The 27,911-nt window shown below is 36.8% G+C and overlaps 1 protein-coding gene across 1 annotated transcript in view; it reads left to right on the plus strand.

The window, feature by feature from the left end:
- The first annotated feature begins 3,319 nt into the window (after positions 1–3,319).
- Positions 3,320–27,911, plus strand: part of LOC104075223 (cadherin-8) — a 32,486-nt gene continuing 7,894 nt past the window's right edge. Inside the window, exons 1-2 of the mRNA XM_009575652.1 lie at positions 3,320–3,337; positions 4,122–4,239. Coding sequence (XP_009573947.1) covers positions 3,320–3,337; positions 4,122–4,239 — 136 coding nt within the window. The remainder of the gene's footprint in view (positions 3,338–4,121; positions 4,240–27,911) is intronic.

The raw sequence follows: 27,911 nt of genomic DNA on the forward strand, positions 1-27,911 counted from the left end.
TATTCCTTTCTTTGCATAATTCCACTCGCTAAAGCTATAACATTCATGGTTTTGCTGGCTATAGCTGTACAGTTGATTGTTCTCCAGCCCAGCTAAACTATTTTCCTATACTCCTAGAACAGAACAGAACATTTGTATTGTTGAGTAAGAAAAGTGCCTTACTCACTGCTCCCCAGTTCATACCCAGACTTTTCTGGTGAAGTGCTGTTTGCTCAAAACAAAGCTACAAAATTTTCAAACACTTAAGTAGTGCAGATAATGATGTATCAGTGCTCAAGCCAGTGTTCAAGCTAGAGCAATATAAAACTGAGTACAATGTTCCTCCAGTCTCTCGCAATTTGTCTCTATTTTATTCAGTTCTCCTGATAGAATTGGCTTTTTCTAATGGAAGAAATCTTGAGATAGATCTTTGTCTCTCTGAAGAGTCAAAGCTCATTCAAATGGCAAAATGCAGGTTCTAGCAGTAAAGGGCTGGCTGTAGCTGAAAAGGCAAAGTTGAAATTATACTGTGATGAGTTTGCTGCTTATAGTAATGAGTCTGCAAAGTAATTCAGAAATAACCATGAACACCAATGTAACTGCAAAAGTTTTTTCAGAGTTGGAAGAACAGTTTTAATGAAAGTAGGGAACAGTTTACTAATGATAAGGAACCATTCTAAATTAGGTTAACAAGTTGCATTGGAGGGAAAGACTTTTAAACAGTATCATATATTAAAATTGCACATAGATAGTTATGATACATTGATAAGAATTTTGTTTTGCTGTTTATCCTTCTACACCATTCATTATCATTATACTGGTAATCTTTTATAAATACTAGTTCAGGCATATATGGCTTTGTAGAAACGCAATACAAACCTGCAGACTATAATGCCAAGTTGTCCTAGGGGATCATTTAACTATTAATTTCAATCCAGAGCTGCCTGTTAAGCAAAATATGCTGATTTACTGTGTTTCTACTAAATGTATGTATAGAATCAAATATATGCATGAATTTTTAATACAACATCAAAGTTGAAATTTTACATGGAAGAATTTCAAAAATTTCAAGATTGAACAGCCAAAGGGTTATTAACTGTCCCTGTAGTGCTTATGGATATGTAGTGAAAAAATCAGTTCTTGGTTTCTTTATTATTAGTATTGACCAATTTTGTTATGTGGAACACCTTTGTTATGCATGTTATTACTAGGAAAGAAAAAACATCTTAGTGATATAGGTAAGGCAGGTCAGCCCTGGAAGATTCTCTACCATGTTATGAACCACAAATTAAGAGTTGGAGAATTACTTCAATAGTGTTCCATTACGAGATCACACAACACTGAGCAATAAAGTATGCTCATCAGCATACTAATAAAAATGTGGTAATGAGAATTACTGGACTTTTCTCACCCCTATGGAGTAAAAGATACAGCAGCTTTGTATCACTGTATATATGTTATGCCTTTTTTTTTTTTTTAAGAGCTTATTTTAATGCAAATGCACAAAGAAATAAGGTTGCTATGGGAACACTAACTCTTAATTCCTTGACGTGTGCATGTAACACAACAAATGTACTATTCCACTAAGCCTGTCTTTTGCATATAATGTTCGGTGCATTTTCAGAGAAAGAATGATTTGGTAAACAATGAAGGGAATGGATAGAAAGAACTAAAATATAAGAAAGAATTCTATAGGACATTAAGAGGTATCTATAGTTCCTGGGGGGAAAAAAAAAGGACGAAGAATATGCCCAGTTTCTATTTCCTGAAAATTTCCAATCTAGATGATATTCTAAGCTTATTTCATAAAATTTCTGTGAGCTGAAAACCAGTATTACTAATATCCTTGGCTACTGGCTTTCAGGTATATTAATTGAAAACCTGGAGACAGTGAAGTGAATTTTTACAGTCAACTCTCTTACATAATGTTGGAAAGAATTAACAGTTATGTAGCCAGTAGAGATAAAATTGCATAACCATTTGATAAACTGCACCTATTATGTGCAGTTGACCTTCCAGACTTCATTGTGCCATTATCCTTTTTCCCTATTGCTTTCCCATTCTAGCAGTGTTTGAAAAATGGAGCAATCATAAAATATATCTGTCTAGAGATACTTGTTCAGGATTCCATTCTAAATTGCACTTACCTGTGATGCAGAATTACTAGTACCTACTCCAGCCCTGGGCCCGACACACGTGGATAGTTTAGTACCTTACACCTCTGCAAAGAGAAAGCTGTAAATGTTCCACATCTGTAAATGGGTCCATCTCTGCAGTGGGACAGACAACATCTGCTTATATATTTTTCAGCTGTTTATATTTTTTCACACTGCGTAGCTCTCGAGGATCCATTATGCAGCTATTAAATTGGAGACCTACTTCTTTACGTAAAAGCTATGTTAGGCCTTTTTTTGTCCATCTCTTCTAATACATGTGTTTAAAGTCATATCAATCAAGGTTTCCACCTTGGCAGATGCAGTTATCAGAAAAAAGAATCTATTTATCTGGTATTTAAACAATCTAAAACTTTTTCCAGTAGATTTTTGATAAGAACTCTGACCTATCCAGAATATGATTAGGTGAGGAATTAATTGTCTCACATTCCTTCCTAGGTTGTCTTACAAATTATGTACGCCTATATCAGTATCTGGTCAAACATCTTTTTACAAACATAATTCCAAATATTTATGTTTTGATGTTGCTCCTTGTGGTTATCTAGTAAGATTTTATTCTTTCTTTGACTCTTGAACACAGAATAAAGAATATGGGGTATTGTCTATTATCATATATGCAACAGATACAGATTGATAGTCCTTTCTCTTGCGGTAAAACCAGTATAAAATATTGGTTATTAGTATTTTGTTAGTGCAGCTGTGGAAATTTAAAGTATAAGTCTATGAATTTGGACAGCATCAGACCCTGTTTCCATTTTTTACTCTACTCTTTAAAAATGAAATTTGTAGTGATTCCTAATTTGAATTTAATTGTCCAAGAAATTATTGGTCAGTTGCTTTAGGCATTACAAAAATAACTACATAAGACAAAAATGTTATTGAATTCAATGGACACGGGAAAGGTCAATAATTCTCATTAAATTTCTTAGAAACCTCATTTAGCGTGAGCTAACTACCACTGAAATTCAACTCTGAGTGCGGGATCTGGATCCATAATTGTCTTTGTTTCTACTTCTCTGGAAAATATTTGGAATCAAAAGTAATTGCACCAAATATTAAAAAAAAATCAAACCTCCTGGTTATTTTCAAATAATGTTTCCTCCTTTCATATTCCTATGCAGCTCTGTATGATTTGAAGATGATAAACTGCAGTATCTTTCCGAGTAATGTTGGAAGTAAAAGAGGTAAATAGAGGTAAATACACGGCAGATACTGTAGTTGGTCATATAAATCATATGAGGTGCTTCATAAAAAGCTATTCGATTATTCAAAGTTATTCAGACTACCCAAACACTCTCTCCTCTTCTAACCTTAGTATCCTGCATTATTCTGGGAATCATTTCTTAATAACGATATGTTAAAACAAACCTATGTTCCTAGTACAGGAATAACTGAGGGTTTATTAAAATGAAAGAAAAAGTCCAAATATAGATTTAGATATTTTCTTTTTTTTTCAGATTAGATTATTTATCATATAAAACTTCACACCAAAAGTTAATTTTAAAAAAAAAGTTTATTCAATGAAGTAAAAAATGGTGGTGGGGGAAAGGAGAAAGGATTAAAGATAGATTATACATTTTGGTCCAGTGGGAAGCATGCCTATACAAATGAAAGACTACCATAGACATCATGAGTGTTTCTGAAACACAGTTATCCTTCTTCTTTATTGCTGAATAATAATTTATTATTTGCCTAAATCAGCAGCAGTTTTTACTGGCCTCTCTTATGTGCCTGTCTCTCCTTATTCTCTGCCTCCTTCTTCTGGAAACAGTTTACATGGGCCAGATACAGTCCCTTTTCTCCAGACTTTCAGTGTAAGGTCTGTAAAAGCCTTGCAAGATTATAAGTTAGCATTTTTAATCTGGTATGTAGACAAATGAGAACGTGTCTGATAGAATGGAATGGTTTTTTCAATACTGTATGTTTATCGGGAGTGTGAATACTTAATGAGAGCATTTTCTGTTGTAGGTAATACAGATTGTCAGTGCCATTGACAAAGATGATCCTAAAAACGGGCATTATTTCCTGTACAGTCTTCTTCCTGAAATGGTCAACAATCCAAATTTCACCATCAAGAAAAATGAAGGTAAATATAAAACATATATAATGTGTATCTGAACAACTTAGTTTTGAATTGCTTTATTGACTTCCAGTTACCTTACCAGTTTGTCCCTTGGGGAATTACAATGTAGACAATCTGTTTAGTGGTACCTTCATTGTATCTCTTAATCTATTTCCAATATCGTTACAGTAGATAAGAAGAAAGTAAAATGAATACTGAATTTAGATCCAGAAGACAGCTCACTGGCTTAAATAAAATGAAAGGATGGATTTACTGCCTGTTGTATTTCTATTAATTTGAAATTCCAGAGATATGCTGTAAGATGAAAATCTGAAAATATGTTGATAAATAAATGTTGATACTACATTGACTGATATAGATGAGAGCATAAAATTAAGTATCTACTAAATCCCCCAAAGGAAACATCTTTTAAGCCTGTTTGTTGTGTGTATAAAGGTTCCAAAGTATTTCAGTTAGGCACTTTTACTAGAAAGAGAAATCTGCTAGGTCAGCAAAGCCCAGAAGGGCACTTTGTATCACTAAGCTTTAGAGCACTTCTGGAAGGGCATAATGTAATTTTGTAGTACTGTAGAAGTGGAATTTCATGCGTGATGGAAAAAAAAGACCCAGTTAATATTGTTGAGCAAGAAATTTACACTGATCCTTTTCTTTGGCACACAGATGTATTTGAAGGTCATGTGACAAAGAGCTAGGAATCATTACAAGAATGCTATAAATAGTGCTTTATGTATTTGTACTTACTTGAATATTCAGCAAAGTTTTTCCATCTTGGCTTTTTTTTTTTTTTTAATGAAACACTACCCTGTCAGGATTTTTAGTCAAATTCAGTCTTTTATTTCTCTTATTTGAAATTATAATGAAGGAAATCCCTATTTAGTCCATTACTAATAGGAAGATGTGTGTGTGAGGTGTATGTGCATGAATGTAAAAGTAATACATGAAATGTCAAATAAAGAGAAAATGCTGTTTTCATTTTTTATTCTAGCTGTTCCAACCAAAAAGAATGATGGCACCAATTTGTTAAATGAGACTATAAAACCCTAAATTCTTAAATCTGCTTAAATATATCCTGATTTTTTCTTTTCATTAGATATGTTTTTCTCTTATAGCATTCACAAAGTGTGTCTCTACTTATATTTGTACTTGCATGTAGGAAGTAAGTCTCTATGTTTTCTGCACTTACAGGAGAAGATAAAACAAACCTCTTCAACATGTATTTCATAATCATCAGTAGTGTAACACAAATTGAATTAAGCATCCTAAATGTGAGGTGGTTTGCTTTGCACAGCATGACAAAGTAAAAAAGGTCTTAGTATTTCTCTTCATGTTTAAATACTTAGCTCACATCACTAATTTGCCTTGTCCTTCCAATCTGTTACCCATTTAAGACCCACTCTTACTCCTAGTCACAGCCAACGGCAAAATGACTCCTGATCTGAATGGGAGTGAGGAACTTTTCTATATAACATGGTTTAGAAAAATAAGTCCAATTTTGCTACAACATCGCCACTCAGTTTTACAGAGTTTCTAATGCATTTAATCAGTTAAATGCGTAAATCCTCTTAAAACAACCAAATGAAATCTCTTGAAATTAAAAATCCACTTGAAGAGACTTTTCTGATTTAGTCTTTCAGTATCCAAGAATAAAATTCCATCTATGCATACCCTCCTTTTCTATCAAGATTGCTCTATCAGGGATGTAGCCCATGGTTGATGCTAGAACATGATCTCCCACAGGAAGAAAGTATTCCTGTCAAAACCAAAATTTGGTTGAGGTGAGGTTTCGTGTCACTTAAACATCATAAATCTTTAGTATTTAGTATTTAGTTATGCCACTTAAACAATGAACTTGACCATGACTTTGTCTTGCATATATCTGCTAGATAAGCATGAGTGATTATTCTTGTTGAAAAAACTCCAGTATTCCTAAAAAAACTGAACTCTCAAGCCAAATTTCTCCTTAGTTGTACTAATGAGTGTCTGGGCTGTCCAAAAGCCAGTTTGGTGTGGTTTATTAAAAGCAATGTAAGAAAATGCCTATAACAAACCCTACTCTTATTTCTGGAGAATTGTGTTTCTGAGGATCAGATCAGTGCACAACCCACTTAGGCTTGGAACGGAAAAACATTTCCTCATACTGGTGGGCAAAATCCTTGACATTTTCCTGACTGTGACCTCAGCCTCAACTTCCTCCCATATTCTTGGCTCTGCCAAATTCTTCAAGGCAGCAGAGACTGCCTTGATGGCTGCTGAAGAACTGCTATCCTCTTACGGATATTATAAATGGATTGCATTTTCTCAGGAAACGTAATATAGAGACCCAATCTTTTATTTGCTAGAATTAGTAATTTTTTTTCTTTATTTAAATGAGTTTTCATATCTTGCCTTTCTCCAGAATTCTCTCAAGTGCAGAGATAAACAAAAGTACCCCTCCGCAAGAGTGTTTGTGAAATTATATTACCCTTTAGGCTTCTTCTTTTGTGCTTTAGGTAATGTTGTGGTATTTGGCAATTACTTCTCTACTTCGTGAAGTAATGACGTTAACTGATCTGGTGGCACTAATATGTAAACAATGCAGTTTGGCATCTGCCATGGAAAGAAAGCTGTGATATTCTGTTTCTGTCCCTCATACTAAAGAATATAGAAGATGCATGTATTTTGGAATTTTCTCTTGCTATATAGAACATAAACATAACCATTAATTAATTTAGTTTGTTGCTTACCGGCTAATTCTATTGTTTTAAACTTTCCAGATTGCCCTAAGGCAGGTTCACATGATACTTCAGTAATTAACTGTGCTGCCCAAGTGTACCACAAATATTATGATCAGCTACATTGCTATTGCCAAACATGTTTAACTGAGGGAGACAATGGTGTATCTTTATCAGAAACCACAAAAAACCCCACTTCTCCTAAGACTTCCTTGAAATGATATACCGGTATCCTGTATTTGCTTGGTCTGTTAAATTTGCATATCTACAATTCTTTCTGTAGACAAGATGCCCAAAACTGTAGAGGCTGTAGTGCCTTTTTGATGTAAGTAATGTAAAAATGTAGATTTTAATGCCATCATACATCTCACTGAAGGTCTTTAAATCATCTCTTAGAAATCTTTATTTTCATATCTCCTGATACGTTCTTTCTGTTCTTTTCGAAGCTCAAATGTCTGTTACTGAGTAGTTTTTCTTAGGCTTTGTGCCTTGGCTAAATGGGCAGCTGCTGATAATCTGAAGTGAAGCAATCCTACTCTCTCAAACTGTAATGCAAGGTACACTGGTCATTTAGATTGCCAGATGCATAAACCTTTATCCCTTCACAAGAGAAATAATAAAATTATGTAATAAAAATGTAAGAAATTAACGCAACATGAAAATCATGTAACGTTTTCTATGTTAGTCCTGGTGACTAAACCTGTGACTCCATAACCTAACAAATCCTTGACTGCATAAACTCATATAGACTGACTGTCTGGTCACTTACTTTTCACATCTCTTTGTGCTGGGTTTCTGCATAGGAGCAGAAATGTGAAAAATGAAAGTAAATGTTTTGTGTAGTGTTTCTGACAAACTTCAAACAAAAAAACCCCTAAAACTTCAGTTGAAAATATCTGATGTTTAGGCAGGTGTTGATACACCCTAACAATGTGTTGTAGATTCCTTAGCTGAATGGAATTAACCCTTCCAAAAAGCTGTAGGATCACAATAAATGACAAAAAAAATGACAGGAATTTAGACAACTGATAAGGATTTTGTACTGTCATGGCACCAGTAAATTGAAATGAGACCTCTGGAAATGGTATTAGCATTTGTTGACAGTCTTTTTTCAGGTGAGTGGTCTTCACAAAGTGTCACCTAAAATCTAATACCAATACATGGATCGTCTCCTGCATCCCAAACAATACGCTCACAGCAATACCTGTTTTCAGCATTGAATTCCTAATGTTCTTATGGTTTCCTTAGGTTGTTCAAGTGAGAACAGAATTTTGTGATAAAAGCATTTTCACAGATGTAAACATTTTGATATGCTGCCAATGCAATTCTTACTTTCAAAAACTAGCAAATACATCTTTGCCATAAAGTAAAGAGACTTAAAGTTTTTCCCAAAAGATGTTTCCATTGCTATTCCATTTTTCTTATGCCAAATTCTGTTTCCTAATGGAATAAACCGCGAATCAAATGTTCCATAGTGCCTTTGGATGCAGTAACTCTTCTGACAGAAGAAATGGTGCATCTCTACTGTATAAATGTGATACTACATACCTCTTACTAGGGCTTATATCGTAGAAGCAATCAGAGGGTTGCTTGGAATATGGGCAGGCCTTACCTTTGGGTTAAGAGAACCATCTTAATGCTATGCGTTCGTATTCCTGCAGAAGTCCAATAGCCTTACAAGTAATCAGCCTCCCCTCTTCCCAAAATATTCAATGTCCGTCTGGTGATTTGAGCTCTGAATTTGGGCCAAACTGATTTTAGTGAGTGCGTAGTAAAGAGGTTTTTTTTTTCTTTTTAAATTGAAGCATTGTATGTACTTCAGTGATGAACTGTTCTGTTGGTTCTCTATAATGAACATAATATTTATTCTGAGCCATGCTTAGTCTGTTATATCTATGATACCTATAATAGCGCCAAGAATGTTCATGTTTAAATGTCCATTTCTTTTGTTCTTTCCATCTAGCAAGTTTAATCTGTCACTTATGTCCTCGTTGTGCTGCCTTCAAAGTATAGGCAATGTATCATGCATTTAAAAGGAAATAGCCTAGTATAATCATTTCAATCACTAACTGGCTTGCATGCCTTTGTATACTATTGCACATCTGATTTTAAAGTATTTTCTATTTCTCATCACCTCTTTACCATAATAAACAAATATTTCTAAACTATTTAGAAATAGCCAGAGAAGACAATTACATGCAACCTCTCTTTTAGACATCCCAAATAATAAAAACAAATGATCAGTGCTACTTCATTTTTGAAAGTACTTCTGTGTCACTGTGTTTTTAATGTAATAAAACCTAGATTTTTTCCACATCTTTCTCCTGAAAATATTTTTAGCAGCATCTGTCAAATGCATACCTGGAGGGTGAGTCTTTTGTTCCCACAAGAGTAACTCTCGTGTTAAAATGAGTTTCTTTCCCTGAATCAGTTTCTTTTGGCATTTCTCGATAAGTCTCTCTGCCATTGTCTCAGCTGCCAGCTAAAGCTCCTTCTGTGTTTTTGATTGACTTTTCTTTCCAAGTATATACCTCAGAGAGCTAAGAGGTGGCACTGCTATTTCATTGCCCTCCTTCCAGTTTGCCCAATTTCAAAGTTAACCCACTGACCTCTGGTACAAATTGCCTTAGCAAGGACATCATTAAAGCCATCATTTCTTGATGGATGTACAATGAACATCTAGAATAACAGCACCTATATGGTCCCTTGGATATGAGCAGTAAATCCTCATACATTTTTGCAGTTTCATGCAATTTTTCAAGAGCCTTCGGAGGCGTTGTGGCCCAGCTGCCATCTATGCCAGAGGGTGTTTCACAATGGCAATTCTCGAGGGAAAGCACATGCTTATATACTTCTAAAGTGTTTAATTACCATCCTCATTTCTTTTATATATCAATAGTTAGACTTTCAAAGTACAATCACATCCTTGTTAGTGGTTTTCTTGAAAAGTAAAATTAAGTGATGTGATCAGAGATATGTCTTGCATCCTATAAGTAAATATTTTTCTACCATGTCTGTCAATATTAGTGGTATGGAATAACATCTAGAAGACTGCATCTAAAATTGTAAAAGAATGTGGTGCATAATCTAGGAAACAGCATTGATCAGCACCTTTCTTAATAGGCATAGTTTTGTCACCAGAAATCACAGGGAATACTTTCACAGCAAGGTGCGTTCAGTGTGAAAGTAATAGAGTTAAAAATAAATTATTCCAATGTATTGAAAACAACAAACACAAACTAACCTACAATCTGGCACTTCTGTGCCAGAATCTGCCATCCACAGGCACATGTCATGTTTCTCCAGGAGTGTTCATGGTGTGAAAAAACATATTATAAATATCATACCATCAATCTTTTTCTCAGCATGGCATTAAAACTGGAGCTGTTTAAATAGCAAAGTTCAACATTTTTATAAATGTTACCAGAACAACCTCAGATTATTGATTTTTTTTATGAATGATATAGTTAATAATGAAATTGTTAATATAAAATTATTGAAATACTTCCTTTTTAGTGTGGTTGAAAGATTTTGTTCAGTAAGTTCTTTTTTACTTATGTTATAAATTTTAAGTTACAGAAGTTAAAACAAGAAAGCATAAAGAAGATGTTGATATTTTGCTGAGTAGAAAGGTTTAAGTTTTATCAAAATAAATAATGTGATAGTTAAGGTAGCTAAGCTCCATGAAACATTTTAGTTCTGTGGATTTAGACTATTCTGACATGAAATCATATTTCAGAAAACTCTTAATTATGTTCTGGATGCATACTTACCTTTCTCAGTTAAAAACAAAATGTGATTTACAGGCTTGAACTACCACATTCTACTTATGATCTAGAAGTTATACTACACTGCTGGATCTGAGTCCCTTTCTAAGAATGACATGTCAAGTGTGTCTTGGTCTGTGTGCTGGAAAGCACGTAAGAATTATGATCCAGCTGTGTGGTGATAAGAGAACACTATGCTACCTTACCTCCCTCACTAGGGAGCAGGCAGGTAGGGATAACATGGTCTGAAAAAGGAAAGGACAGATTCTAGCTTCCACTCAATTAATATGCAAAAAATGGTATTCAGCTAGTGCAAATGGAGTGAGTGGTTGTGCATTAGGTGGTAAGTGTCGAGCTCCTGAAATAATTTGGTTTTGTAACAGAGGAAATGCAGTTCCTTATTATTGTACTTGGGTTCCTTCATACTTAGTCCTTAGGCAATTGACCTGATTGAAACTGCTTTGGATCAGAAACTATGTTAGATCATTCTTTGTAGGAAAAGTAATCAATTCTCTTATTTACATATCTGACAGAATTCTAAGATGTAATGTCATCTTATGAAGTAATAGACTGTGTCTAAAGACTTAAAAAGATGAGCCCTTTCTGCTAGTGATAAAGTAATAAGCAACGTAAGGTGGAAATTGGTACTATAGATCTTCAGACTATTCTCAAATTCTAGAAGACTGGTAGAATTTCAAGTTAATGATAATATTACCAAGGGACCCCAATACGTTCCAGTAATGCTCAGAAGTTTGGCCTTGTCGGGCACTGAATGCACTTCCATTTCCATTGTATGATTTCACATTGCAGTTGAAGTAATATATTCAACTCCTTTCTCCTATACCATTTTGTGGTCCTAGCAAGGTTACACCTTTCCATGGTACAGTAGTGTTAGTTCCACCTAGTCTGAGAATGTCAGTGAAAATATTCTCCGTATATATCTTTCATGCCTGATAGCTTTCTGCTTCCTTTCCCCCTTCTTTCTTTACTGTCATCACTATTGACTATGTTCTGTTATTCTCGGATGTTCTATTTTTCCTTGATGTTGAATATCAATTGAGTGCAATTTGAAACGACTTCCCTGGCATAGAAGGATGTGATGTTATTTTCTGAAGTGAAGATTACATTAACATAGATGGGAAACCAGTATTTTTCCACTCCAATCCTTTGTGTGCCACTTCCTTCACTGACACCTGCTTCTGCTGTCTTTCCCGTCTTTCTTCTTGCATGTGGATCACTGCTCTTTCTGGGCTCCCTTCTAATTAGAACGACACAACAGGTGAAGAAAAGTGCAGTTCCTATGCAAACATACTTTTTAGCCCTATCTGGATGATTTACACCTTCTTACAATGGTTACGTGCTTTTCACCACTTCGATAGACTAAAGAGCTGAATCCTTCTTGGTGCACATAGCTGCTCTAGCTGAAACTGAATGTCAGAAAAATAGAATCAACTCTTCGAAGGCTAATTCAGCTACCACGCTCCTCCACACTTTGACCATTCTGTCTATTCCGTCCATCTGAAACCTTATTCACTCCTCTCCCGTATTCAGGATGCAGGGCTCCAGATTCCCTCTCTCCTTCGCCCTAAGCCAGATGTGATCCATCAAGTCTTCATTCAACTGGACAGGCCAACCTGATGAATGAACCAGCAAGGAGGGGGCCATCTGGTAAGCCGATTGTCCTCTTTTAGGCATCTTTAGGCTCTTCTTCAACTCTGCTGTGTTCCCCAGCACGTCTGTACTTTTTATAGTTTTGTAGCTGGCAAAGTGTTTCTCTGGGAGCACTTCCGTTCCAAATGCTGTTTAACCTTTCAGTCCTGTTTTAGTTTAGCTCTGTGATGACAACTTCTTTCCAAGCCTCACAACTACAAACTTTCACACAACTACAGAAGAGTTGTATATGCGCATTGGAAAATAAGACTAATTTCCACAGCATCACATCCTTGCAGAGAGTGCCTTTTTTTTTTATCATATGAATCAATCACAATTACATAGCTATTTCAGGACATTTATGTAAACATGACCCAGCCCAAAACAACATAAAATGTGAGTGATGACAGGATAATACTGTATATATGCAACATGCCATTATGCATACATGACCAAAGAGACTTTTACTTCACTCATTCTTAATTTATTATTTCTGCTGCTAGCAACATAATGTTGCCAAGGCGTCAATTATGTTTCATTTTATAAATCAAACTAATTAAGAACCAGATGCAATCTGAGTGAAAAAGATCTGAGGTCAGTGTTGTGCACCATATGTACCACAGTGCTTACTCATGATGAGGAGATGGATTGGACAGCTGTGAATTTTCCTGCTGTAGGAGTTTCATCATGCCCAGATAGTGTAACATACTTACCTCTCTTTTTCCAGTTTATTTATTTAATTTCATAATAAAACTAAAGAAAAGTGAGCAACACTGCCATGACTTTAAAAAACTAAGTAAGGGATAAAAGATTATGAAAACAAAATAGAAGCGGAAAAGGAATTTGGTCAGCAAATTAGCATGAAAATAAATCTATTTTAGTAATAATATGGAACATGAAAGAAGTGAGAGTGTTGTGGTTTAACCCAGCAGGCAGCTAAACCACCACACAGCCGTTCGCTCACTCCCCCCCAGATCACTGTGTGATCAGTGCGACCCACTTACTCCATGTAGCATTGGTTGCATGATGTGTAGAGGGGACCCTCCCTTTGAACACCCAGCCCAGTACCGGCAGTCGGGGTGCCAGGAGGAGCTGTTCTTCAGTACCAACCACTTCCGAAGCAGCACTCAGTGGCGGCGTGACTTCGTTCAGGCCACAATAGTCTACTGTTAGTCTCCACTCTCCATTAGACTTTTGCACTGGCCATATGGGACTGTTAAAGGGTGAGCAAGTCTTGCTGATCACTCCTTGGCTCTCCAGTCGACGAATCAGCTTATGGATGGGAATCAGGGAGTCTCGGTTGGTGCGATATTGCCGCCGGTGCACTGTTGTGGTAGCGATCAGCACCTGTTCTTCTTCGACCCTCAGCAACCCCACAAAAGAAGGGTCCTCCGAGAGACCAGGCAAGGTGGACAGCAGTTTAGTTTCCTCCGTCTCCAGGGCAGCTATACCAAAAGCCCACCGATACCCTTTTGGGTCCTTGAAATAGCCACTCATTCCCGGTTAGGCTCACTTCAGCCTCCAATACAGTTAACTCTTGGGATCCCCCCATTACTCCAGAAATACAAATGGGTTCTGCCCCTTTATAACTTGATGGCATCAGGGTACACTGTGCACCGGTATCTACTAGAGCCTTATATAGTCCTGTGGATCTGATGTGCCAGGCCATCGAATCCACGCAGTCCAGTAGACCAGGTTGTCCCTTTCCTCCCCCTGGCAGGAGGCAGGGCCCCTCTAGTCCTGTCATAGTATTCGTTACTCACTTCTTGTAAACGCAAATCAGAATTCCCTTTATTAAGATCAGGAGTAAGATCAGCCCTTCTACTCTGTCTGGGGAATTGCCCGCTGGAAACTGGAGCAGCAGTTTTCCTGGAAGAACCCCCTTTTGTGATTGTTTTTCCTTGCAACTCACATACCCGTGCCTCTTGGGTCGAGGTAGATTTTCGAACCCACTTCCTCATATCCTCTCCGTGGTCACACAGATAAAACCACAGGGTGGCCTGTGGTGTGTATCAACTATATCTTCCCTCTTGAGCAGAGGGAGGCTTACTCCTAATAGCTGAGATACTGGTCTGTACAGATGGGGAGTAGGACATATCCTCTTTGAGTTGCTGGACCTCCTGGGACAGTTTCTCCACAGCCGAGATGCAAGCCTGTAGGGAGGAAGAGAAACTTTCTTTGTATTGCCAGAGTTGGCCAGCCAATTCATCCACCATTTGTCCTTCTCCGTCTTTTCAGGTTATTACTGCCAATGAATTGGCATATGATGCTGATGCGCTCTGTACCAAATTCCGCCACATGGGTCGGGTGCACTTGACTTCATCCGGATCTTTGGATAAGTGCTCATTGCCCAGGTCATCATAAATCACCTCCAGCACGGCAAATTCCCTCAGGTACTGGATACCTCTCTCCATGGTGGTTTGCTTGCCTGGGTGACATATAACATCTTCCTTGAAGGGATACCTTTCCTTCACGCGTCAGGAGTTGCCTCCAGAGGCTGAGGGCTTGTGCCCCTTTTCCAATCGCTTTGTCAATGCTCCCTTCCCTAGAAAGGGATCCCCAACTGCTTGGCTTTCCTACCCTCCAATTCCAGGCTACTGGCCCCGTTATCCCAGCATCGGAGAAGCCAGGTGACAATGTGCTTGCCTGGATGACGGCTGAAATTTTGTCGCATGTCTTGCAGCTCACTCACGGACAGGGATCGGGTGGTTACCGCCTCCTTTATGAGTTCTACCTCTTACTCCTCCTATTCTCATGATGGCCCTGCTTCGGAGTAGTCTGCCGCGTCCACTTCCTCCCTTAGTAGGGGAAGAGTTTCATCTCTTACTAAACAAGCTGACTTTTGCTTCCAACATTTCTTCTTGTGTATAGGGGTGACTGAGACTGGCACGGGTTGGTTCTCTTTTTCAGCTGCAGGGCCTGTTGCAGGGGTTGGAGTAACCGCAGTGCCTGTCGCTTTGTCATCAGATCCAGAGACCTCTTTTCCCCTTGAGGATACTGAATAGTGTTGAACAGGGCTCGGTAGGCATAGGCCAGGCCCCAGCACATTGCAGTGATTTGTGTCTCTGGAATTGCCAGGGTGACAGCATGCTTCTTCCAAATATTTTGCTATTTTTTCAGGATTCTGCACTTGTTCAGGGGTGAAGTTCCAAAACACTGGAGATGCCCACTGTCCTAGGTACTTGCCCATACTATCCCACACACCGTGCCACTCATAACTATCCAGCCTCGGGGCAGATCTCTGGATGGTATTCTTAAATAGTTGTTTAACCTTAAACAAGGCCTGCAAGACTGCTGGTTTAAACATCCCAAGGATATTCAAAATTCTCAAGAGCTATTGTAACTAGCTTGGAGGAGAAGGAGAAGGTGAAGGAGCAGCAGAAAATTTCCCCCTTGTCTCCGCCATAAATAGGCTCTCCGAGGAGAAAAGAGAACTCTTAATAGTTTCCGAGAGATGGTTCCCAAAGTACTGAGGTGATGCTAATGCTGAGTACAAATACCAGATTAGTCTCACAACCAGTAATTTTATCATATCATAAGCCAGTGTTTCACAGTACAGCAAAATGATAACCTTAATCCAGCCCCCAGAGGTGATAAACAGCACATCAGGGAACATATACAGCAAGTAAGGTGTTACATAGTGCAACTCTGAGAACAAGCACAACTCTGAGAGCAAATAAATCAACATTGCGACCAGCAACTATTAACCTAATAATGAATGCTTATAACAAATTTGTTTTAACTCACTGTTGTCAGATCTGTTGTTATCTCAACCCTTTGAGCCCCATGTTGGGTGCCAAAAAACCTGTTGTGGTTTAACTTGTTAGGCAGCTAAACACCACACAGCCGTTTGTTTGCTCACACCCCCTCAGTGGGATGCGGGAGAGAATTGGAAAAAAAGAAGAAAGGTAAAACTCATGGGTTGAGACAAAGACAATTTAACAGGACAGAAAAGAAAGGGAAAATAATAATAATGATAAAAGAATATACTAAACAAGTGATGCACAATGCAATTGCTCACCACCCACCGACTGATGCCCAGCCAGTACCCAAGCAGCGGACCCCCGGCCAGTTTTCCCCTACTTTATATACTGAGCATGATGTCATATGGTATGGAATATCCCTTTGGTCAGTTGGGGTCAGCTGTCCTAGCTGTGTCCCCTCCCAGCTTCTTGTGCACCCCCAGCCTACTCGCTGGTAGGGTGGGGAGAGAAGCAGAAAAGGCCTTGACTGTGTGTAAGCACTGCTCAGCAGTAACGAAAACATCCCTGTGTTATCAACACTGTTTTCAGCACAAAGCCAAAACATAGCACTATACCAGCTACTAGAAAGAAAATTAACTTTATCCCAGCCGAAACCAGGACACAGAGATAAGAACAAGTTGAATCTTCAGTGTGACTTAATTTCAGACACATAATGGGGAAAATAAACATTAAATCAGGGTCTCAAAACTGAACTGCTTAGCAGACAGAAAGGCATTGTTCTTAATGAGTATAAAACTTCTGAACGAAGTGTTATCAGGACAACAGTAAAATCCGCAGTACCATGTCTCTCAAATTTGTCTTCCAATGAAACATTACTCCAATAGTCCTTTAATTTTCAAAGGTTTCCTAAGTGCTTTAAAACATAACTCCTTGAAAGCTAACAGCACCCATGATAATTATATTCTAGGACTTTAAAAGTATTTCATAGTAGTATTTATAACTAAGTGAATATAGAATATTTTTCAGATTTTTAGTCAACTATCTTCTGCAAATATGTTAAGAGATTTCTGCCAAAGTACCACTTCTGGTTTCATGGGTGGATCTAATTCCCCCAGGTTTTCTGCAAGAAACAATTCCTGCAGTGGAAGTGTTCATGGACAATGCATTGACTATGTTTGATTTCTTGTAAATGGGTTTAATTCACTGAGTACAAGGAATGATGTCCTAGAGCTGAAGGTTCTGGCAGGGCCTCTACCCCTTCACCACCTCAATATATTACCTGACAGAGATATATTGCATCTTAAGAAGTCCCCCTCTGTTTTCACCTCATTGTTAGGTTTTGTTTTGTTTTTTATGTATTGGATTTTCTCTCTAAGTACCTAACTGGTAATTATGGCACAAGACCATTTTTCTTCCTTTTTTTGCACCTTGTAAATTTATTGGTTGCTCTCATTATGAAATGTTTCTTTGTTTTATCATGTTCTAAATACAGGCTGTTGAGGGGGAATAACGATTAATTTATTAGTCACTCTACTTGTCCTTTTCTTTTGTCAATTAACGAGGAACTAGATAGGAGTCCCATGTTAAAGTTTCAGTGGTAGTAAAGATTAAAAGAACCCTAATGCTCTTCTACTAGAGGAAGAACCTAAACAGGCTAAAAATGAAAACAATGTAAGCAAGAATCATCGTATATTAGCTGTTAAATTTTCCTTTGATTAGTAAAAATCTCCTTTTGTCATTATAACAGATATAAAGTATACAGACTATTTGCACATGGTTCCTCCATTAAAATAGAAGGTATTAATTTTTCACACTTAGCCTCAAGGCTTGTCTGATAAACTATTGCACAACTAACGTTATAATGTGAATTAAAAAGACAAAGACCATTTTCCAATTTGTATCTTGTTTTGAACCAATTACAAAAGTGGTGTACAGGAAGGAAGTAATTATTATTGCGATCAGTCATTTTTCCTACAAGGTGACTATTACAGTGATTATTATGTGAACTCTATATCTATACATTCTCCTGAACCTGTCTGGTGTGGTCACATTTATTCCATAACCTTTCATTTCCTCCTTACTGCTTTTAAGGAGATGACTGTTCAAGAATGGGCTGTATATCTCTGGCAAGAGCAAATATAGCAGTGACAAACTGAAGGAGATCTGAAATTTTAATCATTCTGACCAGAGCTTCTCACATCAAGATTTAAAGAATAAGGGAGTCAAAGCTTTTATTCAGTTGGGGCGGGGGGGGGTTGTACCACTTGTGAGTTTTCCCATCAGCTTCTGATTTTGTAATATGTATGGGTGGTCGTGTTGTAAAATGAGTCACTTTGTTGGTCTTCATTTATTTCTATCTAATTAGGACGTATTCTATTTGGTAAGCATCCAGTAATTAGCGATATATTTATGTAATTATTAGTATTTAATATTTATATAATAAATGTGCCTAGAAGGCAATCCATTCAGAGGCCAGAAAAGAGGTAGAGTACATGACTTTACTAAATGCAAAGATCTTTCTTACTTAGCCAAGTGCAGAAAATAAATGAAACGCATAAGTTGACCTGTCTAGTCTGGGGAGAGAGTTTACATATCCTAAAATGATAGGATGTGCATACTTGGTAATCAGTGCTGATTATAGAGGGAGTGAAGATGGGCCCCTGTTTGAAGTGAGATAATAAGCCAGCTTGTTAGGGAGAGATAAATAGAAGAACTTCAAGAAAAGGACCAGATGTCTGCTTGATGGTGTTGAAGAGGGAGAGCTAGTGGGGTCCTTCAAAGGTAACATGGATAGATGCGTAGTCAGATTACAGTGAATCAGCAAAGCAGTGGTAGCTGTCTGCCCATATTAAGATAGCAAAGTCAGATCACCCCACCTTGGCCTAAACTAATTGTGGGCTCAAGTAAGTAAACTTCATTTTTGCTATAGGCTACTATGTACCTTCTTGAGCAGTAGCCGTAACAGTATAGTATTTTTTTTTTCATACATCTGATTCTATAATAAGAGATAAGTCGGGAATAAAGTCTTATCTGTGGAGTTTTGAATGGAGTTAGGTATTGCAGTCATAAACCTTAAAAGGAGCATCAATAATAATCACTGAATGTTGATTAAAGTACTCTGCTGTATTCTATAGAATGTTGGACGGTCTTGAAAATAAAAATTAATTTTTTCTTCTCTTTAATTTTTACAATGTAATAAATGACATAGCAGTTTCATACTGCTTTCATAAAAACACATAGAACTTTTTGATTTTGTTTGTGCTTTTTCAGGAAACTTTCATTCAGTCTCACCTAAAATTAAATCTAAAATCTAGGTTATAGGAAATAATAAGAAATAAGATAAAAATGTTCCATGTAGCCTTTTTGAACTTGTCACTCCCTAACCTTGTTTAACTCTGTCATGTCACTTTCTATAATATTTTCATCCATTATATATGACCCTTCTGTAAATTATATAGTGTTCACCCCAATAAAGATTAAGACCTTGTGATCTAAAACCACTCTACAGGAGTGATGGTTTTTTGGTTAAGGAACTGTTCTGGAGTTCAGAAAAGTTTTGTATAGCTTGGCTACAGGCTTCCTGCATGATTGTGGACAAATTATTTAATCACTGTGCCTGTCATTGTGCCATGCGTACACTGCAGACGTTCTTTTAAAACATTCATCTGATACTCACATATGACATTAATGGCACCTATTAGCAGCTCCCTATAGATTGGTAAAGACTGAGATTTTCCAAGAGTGCATTACAGCGTCTCTTTGGATTCTTCTGAAGCTCCCAGTTAGAAAACATGTAGAAGTTATTTTGCAGCTCAGGGAAGGAAATGGTGGAGCCCAGTCTAATGACAGCTGTAGCTAAAGCATTGTTGTATCTTTGATACAAGCTGGAATACTACATGTAGAGGAAGGTAGTTTAGACTCGATTCTACACCATACATCATCTTCTATATCATCTTTATCTATCTCACAACATTACAACTTCTGTCTTTGTACTACTATTTTCTATTTTTAAATGAGAAAAATAATTTTTCTAACAAATCAACTTTCTCTTATTTTGTGCGTCTTCTGCAAACATGCAAGACCAAAAGATGTATTTGCTAAAAACTTTACAGAGTTTTAATGCAGTCTGTCTAGCAGAACCACTTGCTTCAAAACTTTGTATAAAGAACTTAGCTTTTTCTAGACTAAAATCGTTTTTGTTAATCTTTTTTCTTTTCTTTTTCCCAGTAAAGAAACATGTATCTTTCTCAAAGTATCTGTTGTTTTTTTCTGCTCTCCTTTTTGACTATTTAAGTTTTCTTTCATGATCATGGAGGGTTTTTTTGCATATTAAGATGCATTCTCCTTTGCCAGTAGAATTGCCTAGTCTCTTGTAATACTTTTACTTAATCCTGCTTCCTATTTTTATTGTAGCTTCTGCCTATACACTTCATTTGTGCTTTGTCAGACGCTTCTTCATGAATTAGAAGACAACAGGGCACAATTTCACTGTGATACGCAAGTTGCTCTCTTAGCATAGAAATGCATTACATATTTGTACCTTATAACTTCTCTGCTTGATACAAAGAGAATGAATGAACAAGATGTCTTCTGTTTTGTCGCACACATATTTCAATTGTGACTAACAAATGTTTTGCTATTTGCAGAATCTCCACCCTTGGAGCTATTCAAAAGCTGCCTGGACATGGTCCTGGGCTCTAGGTAGCTGTGCTTGAGCAGGGGGGTAGACCAGATGACCTCCAGAGGTCCCTTCCCACCTCAACCATTCTGTGATTCTATGAAAACTCCAGAACATCTTATGAACTGATGCTATAGTTTGCAGATATTTACCATATAAGCATTGACTTTGTAATATCTCTACAGCGGTGAGGCAGAATTCAAATGCTGACATCTTTCCCTGGCTCCTTCTTCTTTCCAAATTATGTGTTGTGTCACGCAACGTATATAGCAAAGTTAGGGTCTTGCAGTATGTTCCAGTCTTGAAATTTAAATGCATATGCACCTGTGTTCCTGTAGACGTGCTTTGATTGTCAGTAATCTGACTGTGTATGCTAGTTTGGAACTTCTGGCTATGCCAAGTTTTCTCTATGTAATGTTTATTTGGTGTGCAGAAATGTTCCCAAGAGTATCTGGAACGTTTCATTTGAAAACTTCTTATACAATCTATTCCACTCTATAGACAGGTAATTGTTTTCTTCACTTACTGAAATTCCTTCTCTGGATGCATTTTGCTGTTCCCTGCATTTCAAATGACCATTAGTCTTCACCATAGGAGACACGTCCTCATTGAGAGGTGTTGTGGTTTAACCCCAGCCAGCAACTAAGCACCACACAGCTGCTCGCTCACTCCCCTCCGGTGGGATGGGGGAAAGAATTGGAACAGTAAAAGTGAGAAAACTTGTAGGTTGAGATAAAGACAGTTTAATAGGTAAAGCAAAAGCTGTGCATGCAAGCAAAGCAAAACAAGGAATTCATTTACCGGCAGGCAGGGGTTCAGCCATCTCCAGGAAAGCAGGGCTCCATCATGCATAACGGTTACTTGGGAAGACAAACGCTATCACTCCGAACGTCCCCCCATTCCTTCTTCTTCCCCCAGCTTTATATGCTGAGCATGACGTCATATGGTATGGAATATCCCTTTGGTCAGTTGGGGTCAGCTGTCCCAGCTGTGTCCCCTCCCAGTTTCTTGTGCCCCCCCAGCCTACTCGCTGGTGGGGTGGTGAGAGAAGCAGAAAAGGCCTTGACTGTGTGTGAGCACTGCTCAGCAGTGACGAAACATGCCTGTGTTACCAACACTGTTTTCAGCACAAATCCAAAATACAGCCCCATAATAGCTACTACAAAGATAATTAACTCTATCCCAGACAAAACCAGCAGAGAGGTGTGCATATTATAAGACGTTACATGTATACTTTGGGTGTAAGACGGAGGTATAAATTACTGCCATTAATGGCCTCATGATAACAAATTGTTATTGTTATATTTAATCTGCATATGAGAATGTCTTCAAAAAGTCATTATCATGCTGCCTGTGTGCCCAGCGGCAATCTTATACCATAGCATTTCAGTCTTTCAAATTACAAAAAGCTAATATAACTCTTGATGACATTACGAAAATGTATAATGGCACTCCTTTCTCTCACAGAAATTATTTTCAGTGAAGTTAAAAGTGAGTTCTGCATATATAAGAACTGCAGGATCTGGCACTTTTTAAAATCAAGGCCACATTTTTTTCTTAAGTGGCACCAGCTCAAGAAAATGTTAAGTCAAAATTTTTTTAATTTATTTTCTGACTTAAAATGCCTCAGCCAATGTAAGTCGTATTTAACTTTCAATGCTCTTTGGCAGAGAGTACACATTCTAAATTTCTTCTCATAGTAAGTTGTTATATCAGAGTTACAAACCCCTGAAAACTGGCATTTTGTAATGGAAGTGCTGACAAGACCTTTATTACACCAGTACAAGTAGGCAGCATTCCAATAAATGCTGGTTGTTTTTTTTATAGTCTGGTGGTTGCTTTCTGCCACTGTATTTCAAAGTGAACATTATAAAAAAAGTAATAGCATAATAGAAGTACACTGGTATGGCCTCTCTAACTGTTGTAACAAAACTTCAATATGGTTGATATGTGTGATTCCAGATTCAGTTTTAAAGGACTGTTGTATGATCTACTGGTAAATTGTTTTAAATTCTTACCATGTGCATGTATATGTTCCATACAGTATTGGAACAGAAAAGACAATTATCATGGCATGGAGAGGTGGATGTTAAGTTGCTTAGTGTGAAACTCACTTAAATGCCAAGAACACATCACATTTAAAAACCAAAATGTTCCTGCATAAGTTTTATTTTTCTTACTATGGTATTCATAGTTTACATTCTAGAAAGAAAGATTAACTTCAAACATCTGTGATTGTCTTCATAGTCGTGAAGACTCTGAACTTTTCCAGATCCTAGAAGTAAATCACTGAAGTAAGAATTGAAGGATGTGTGTGAAGTGAGGAAGCTGAAGAACATAAGATGGAATTCTTGGAACTCTTCCATCACCTACCAAAAGTACTATAAATTTCATTGAATCTGCTTGAGATTTAGCTTTACATATAAGAGAACCCCAAATCAATGTAATGTGTAAAACTGTAAATCTTACAGTGACCTAAGGGGCTTAGATTCCTATCTTTCATTAGTTTCACCCCCTAGACCACAATTGTAAGTATGCATTCATAGAAAGAATAAGAATAAGAATACATTATCCTTAAAAAGAAATATAGATGGCAAAACCTTGGGATATTTTAGCTTTTTTATTTATCTTTGCAGCATTTTGTTGGAATCTGGTAACACAGTAATGGAAAGTTCTTGGTTCAAATGCGAAATATTCCCATTATTTTATCAAAGCATTATAAAACACGGTATTACTTTCTGAAACTTTTTGGTTAAAATAACAAGATAATAGAATTAACTAGTATATGTAGATTTCAAAAATGATCCATCAGTCTATGCAAATTGCTGTGTTAATAATGTATTTTTAATGCTATAAGCACATTTGACAGACATTTCATCTCTCTTTCTAAACTAGAGCTTCACAACCTGCATTAATTCTTACACTTTACAGATGTAACATTCAATGCACATGCCATGTAGTGATGTGATCCGAATAAAGTAAAGCATGTCAAAGCAATGTGATTATTAGTAAACAAGTTTGTGGCTGGCTTGTTGAATACAGAAGAGAAAAATGAGAGGGAAAAGCCAGTGCTGTTTTAGCATATCTTATGTCTTCACCGGCCTGAATTTGTTTCAGATTATGGGAGTGTCAATCATAACTGGCACCAGGGCATTCAGAAGAGATAAATGAGCATAACATCAGAGCAAGTGAGATTAAAATCAGGTATGTTGGGTACAGTTCAGACAACTGTGGTAACTGTGTAGCTTAAACAGACCCAGAGCCCAAAGTTTCCTGGTTTGACTTGCCATAAGTATCTGTAAATTAAAAACAGAGAGAGGTACTATGTCCTCATTATTTCTCTACCCCATTAACAATAAAACTAATATTGTTTCAGACTCAATGCGTGCTTCTACATCATTATTTCTTCAGCAGGGATTTTCTATCCTTCTTCAATGGGTTAAAAAACCAAGGTACAAAATATAAGAGTTGCTGCTAGACTGCAAGTGACCATATAGATATGCTTGATTATAGCTCAGCTGGACTAAAGGTCAAAGGAAAGTTTTAGAATACTTAAGAGACAATTATCTAAAGTTCAGACTTTTCCAAAGGAATAGAACTAGAAATTATACAGACTATTATCTAAAGTTCACATTTTTCAAAGAAAAGGTAAGAGGAAATGCTTATTCCATCACTTTGCTGTTAATTTGTCTGGGTCTTTTTATTCTGCCAAGAATTTATTTACTACAAGTTCTGCACCACAGTAGTATTAACATGATTATTCGCCCTTCCAAGAAATTTTAACATATGAGAATTATGTATTCTTATACTTGATTAAATATTACTTTGCTCATGATTGAAAATTCCCAGCAGCACTTTTTATTTGTGCAAAGGAATACATGACCTGGAAATGTGTTTAGTTTTTTTATTCATTAGTTGATTCAGCAGTTCAATTCTGGCATAAGCTATTCTTATTTAGGCCAATTAGTAAAGGGAAAAAAAAAAATCAAAGATACAAAATACATGACGTTTTCCAATTCTTCTCCTCATCAGTACATTTTCTCCCATGAAATACTTTTTTTTTCCTGTGTTCTTATTGGTGTTCTAAGGGATTTCAGAAAGTCCAGGTCTCTAGAAAAATAAAAATTCATTCAGGTGTTTGCTAATGTGTCACAGGAATGTTTTGTGAATTGCCATTATATATGTCAGTATGGTATGTGACTTACTATGGTGCAGGAGAGACAGTTTGATCAGTCAGCTGAATTTTTATAGCACAAAAACTTTTTTCTTTTGAACCTGATGTCTGCTCTCAAACTTGATAGCAGTCATCAATCTGCTTTTTTGAAGACATCACACATTTTTGACATTCATGAAAAGCAGGTCAGTTTGAAATACTTGTGAATGCTTCAGTGCCCATATAGTTTGGCTATCATAAATCAGACAAAATACACTGTAAAAATGGCCTCTCTTTATTTTCAGATTATTTTATAAGCCTTCTACTTGAATAGAACATTTATGCCTTTACCACACAGATTAGGCAAAGGGTCATCTTTTTTGTAAACTGCTGTTCAATGGGATTTTGTTTGACACACTCAGTCATCAAGGAAGATGTAGTACATGTGTAAAATATTACACATGACACAGTTGTGTATATATATTAACATATATACATATATAAGTTCTTATAAAAATGTGTTTGGTGTGCATAAATACATCCATGTTGAAAATACCAAGTTTAATAATGAAACAAAATTGTTATACTAATGAACAAATTGATTTTTTTTTCATCTACTAACGACTGGCAGATTTATAACATGCAAACTCAAAATTGTTCCCTTTTAATCAGGTATTCCTTTAGAAAGTGTTAACAGCCTAAGGCAGAAACAAAAAAAATGTCTTACAGGAGCATGGGTGTATCTCTCAAAGCATTTTAATGGCATTTTTTTGGAAGCAAGAAACAGATGCTTCTAACTTGCATTTAAGCGTAGTCTGAAACATACAAATCAGCTTTTCAGTTCAGGGCCCGTCTATGAATAGTGTTCTTTTACAAGGTGAACATTGATGAGGGTATGCTTTGAGTTGCTGCTTCTGGTTTTTGTGCTAGATCAGAAAGCAGGTCATGAATATTCTTTCCCACTGCTTTTGTAATTACGAGAATAAAAGAAGATTGCAAAACAGTAGAGTTGACAGAGATATCACATGTGGGACTATGAATAGTGAATTGTTGGGGCTGCATTCATTGGTCTTGTTTATGCAGTGTGATACTACCAATCTATATATGTGTTATTTGAAAATCCTTTCATAGAAAGGTATGTACTATTGAGAAAATATGCAAAAGAATAATGATTAAGGTATGGCTTAGAGCTCATGGAGGGTATATAGAGACTTTTTAAGAGACCTCCGTGTCTTTGGACAACTTTATTATTTCCCAGTCTCTAAAATGGGGATTGGAATCTTCCCTATATTCCACTATTTTTCTTGTTAGGTTTAAATTTTGAAGAAAAAAAAAAAACAAACAAAAACCAGTATTACTACAGATCTTTTCAAAATCTGTGTTTGATGTTGTAAGGTCTCCAGTAATGAATAGCAAGTATTACAGGAGGCACATACATGAATTAATAGTTCTGCACAGAGCTGAAATGCTATCTTAGCATTCTCTTGAACATTCTCCTCTAGTGCATTTGCAGATGACTGCTAAATATTATATAGCTAACATTTCTTAGAATGTTGTACATTTTGTTTTTTCTGCCTGTACTTCGGTACTTTCCACTGAAACCTTGATGATAACAACTTAATTACTCAGTTATTTCAAGTTTTTATGTGAGAATAGATGCCATTTATGAACTGAGAAAGGAAATTTATGACCTGTCCTTGTCTTTTCATTATCAAAAAAAGCAGGGAGTATTACAGTAAGGATATTCTTTCTGCTCCTCTACTTGTGCTAAAGGACTCTGTACTACAGAGAATCTGTTTTAGACTAAAAAATGTACACAGAAAGATAGCTCTAATAAACATGAAGAAACATATATTTCTGTCGTTCTAGTGTTTCCAGCTGTAAAGTTTCCAATTAAAATTATTTCTTCACATAAGTAACATATCCAGCATAGATAATTTCTACCACAAAGTCCTTAATACCATTAATGATTTGATCTTTCTGAGAACATTATAAAAGGGATAGAAAAAGAAAGACAGAAAAAGAGTTATGTAGGTGTAAGGTTACACAGCAGGGAAGTGCACCGATCTCAAAATATTAGAGACCATGGGGGAATTAAAGAATTGCAATAATGTGTGCAGAGAAAATGACACTTGGATGTAAACTGATCGCTTCTGTTTTTTACTTTTGTTCTGTCATTTTATTGTCTGACTTAAAATTGCAACATGCATTCTTGTACAAAGTGGAAGATGAAGAAGTTGACTCCTGCCTGCTAATTTCACATCCAGCTTAATGTTGATGCCATTAAAGTCACTCATGTCCAGCAAATCCCAAAGTAGCTTTGTATTAAAATTATTGTATTTACTTTTTCTCAAAATCTTTCATCCAAGAACCTCAAAAGAGATCAGGGTGTCTTGAGAACAATTGGGAATCTGCATGAAGCACTTGGCCCTGTGGTAAGCATGTCCTCGGTTGTGGTTATTCAAACTACTTTTCTCTAGAAATCACACTGGACATCTTGTAAAGACCTTCTGCATTGTCATTCTTTGTTCCAGCTGTGAGGAACAGTCTCTTTCATGGTTGTTTTGCAAATCTGCTTGTAAACTTCAGAAACTGAGAGTCATCCAGTGATCTAAATGACTGATTTAGTTTTATGTTTAAAAAAAGGTAAAAGTGAGCTCCAGATCTAAATTGTAGTTATGTATTCCTGGAGCTGTGTTACTCTGACCTTACACTGATGCAAAAATTTGTGATGAGTTAAGACAATTATTAAGATCACTTATCTTACACTATTCCTTAAGTCTGCAGGACAGATTATAGCTCCTAGTCCATCTCGTGTAGTTGGTACGTCATCAGTGAAATGGCATTTAATAGGACTCTGGCATTTCAATGAACTTCTTCAATCCCTTCCCCACATAGAACGTACAGAATTCAGGGAGGCTCATTTTGACTGAGAATGTCAAAGGACCTCCTGAATATACCTCACTGACTGGATGTAAAGACTTAGTGTCTCTCTTTGCCTGTGGCAGGTTA

The sequence above is a fragment of the Fulmarus glacialis genome, unplaced genomic scaffold, assembly GCF_000690835.1.
Source record: "Fulmarus glacialis isolate BGI_N327 unplaced genomic scaffold, ASM69083v1 scaffold13014, whole genome shotgun sequence".
In the NCBI taxonomy this organism is placed as follows: Eukaryota; Metazoa; Chordata; class Aves; order Procellariiformes; family Procellariidae; genus Fulmarus; species Fulmarus glacialis.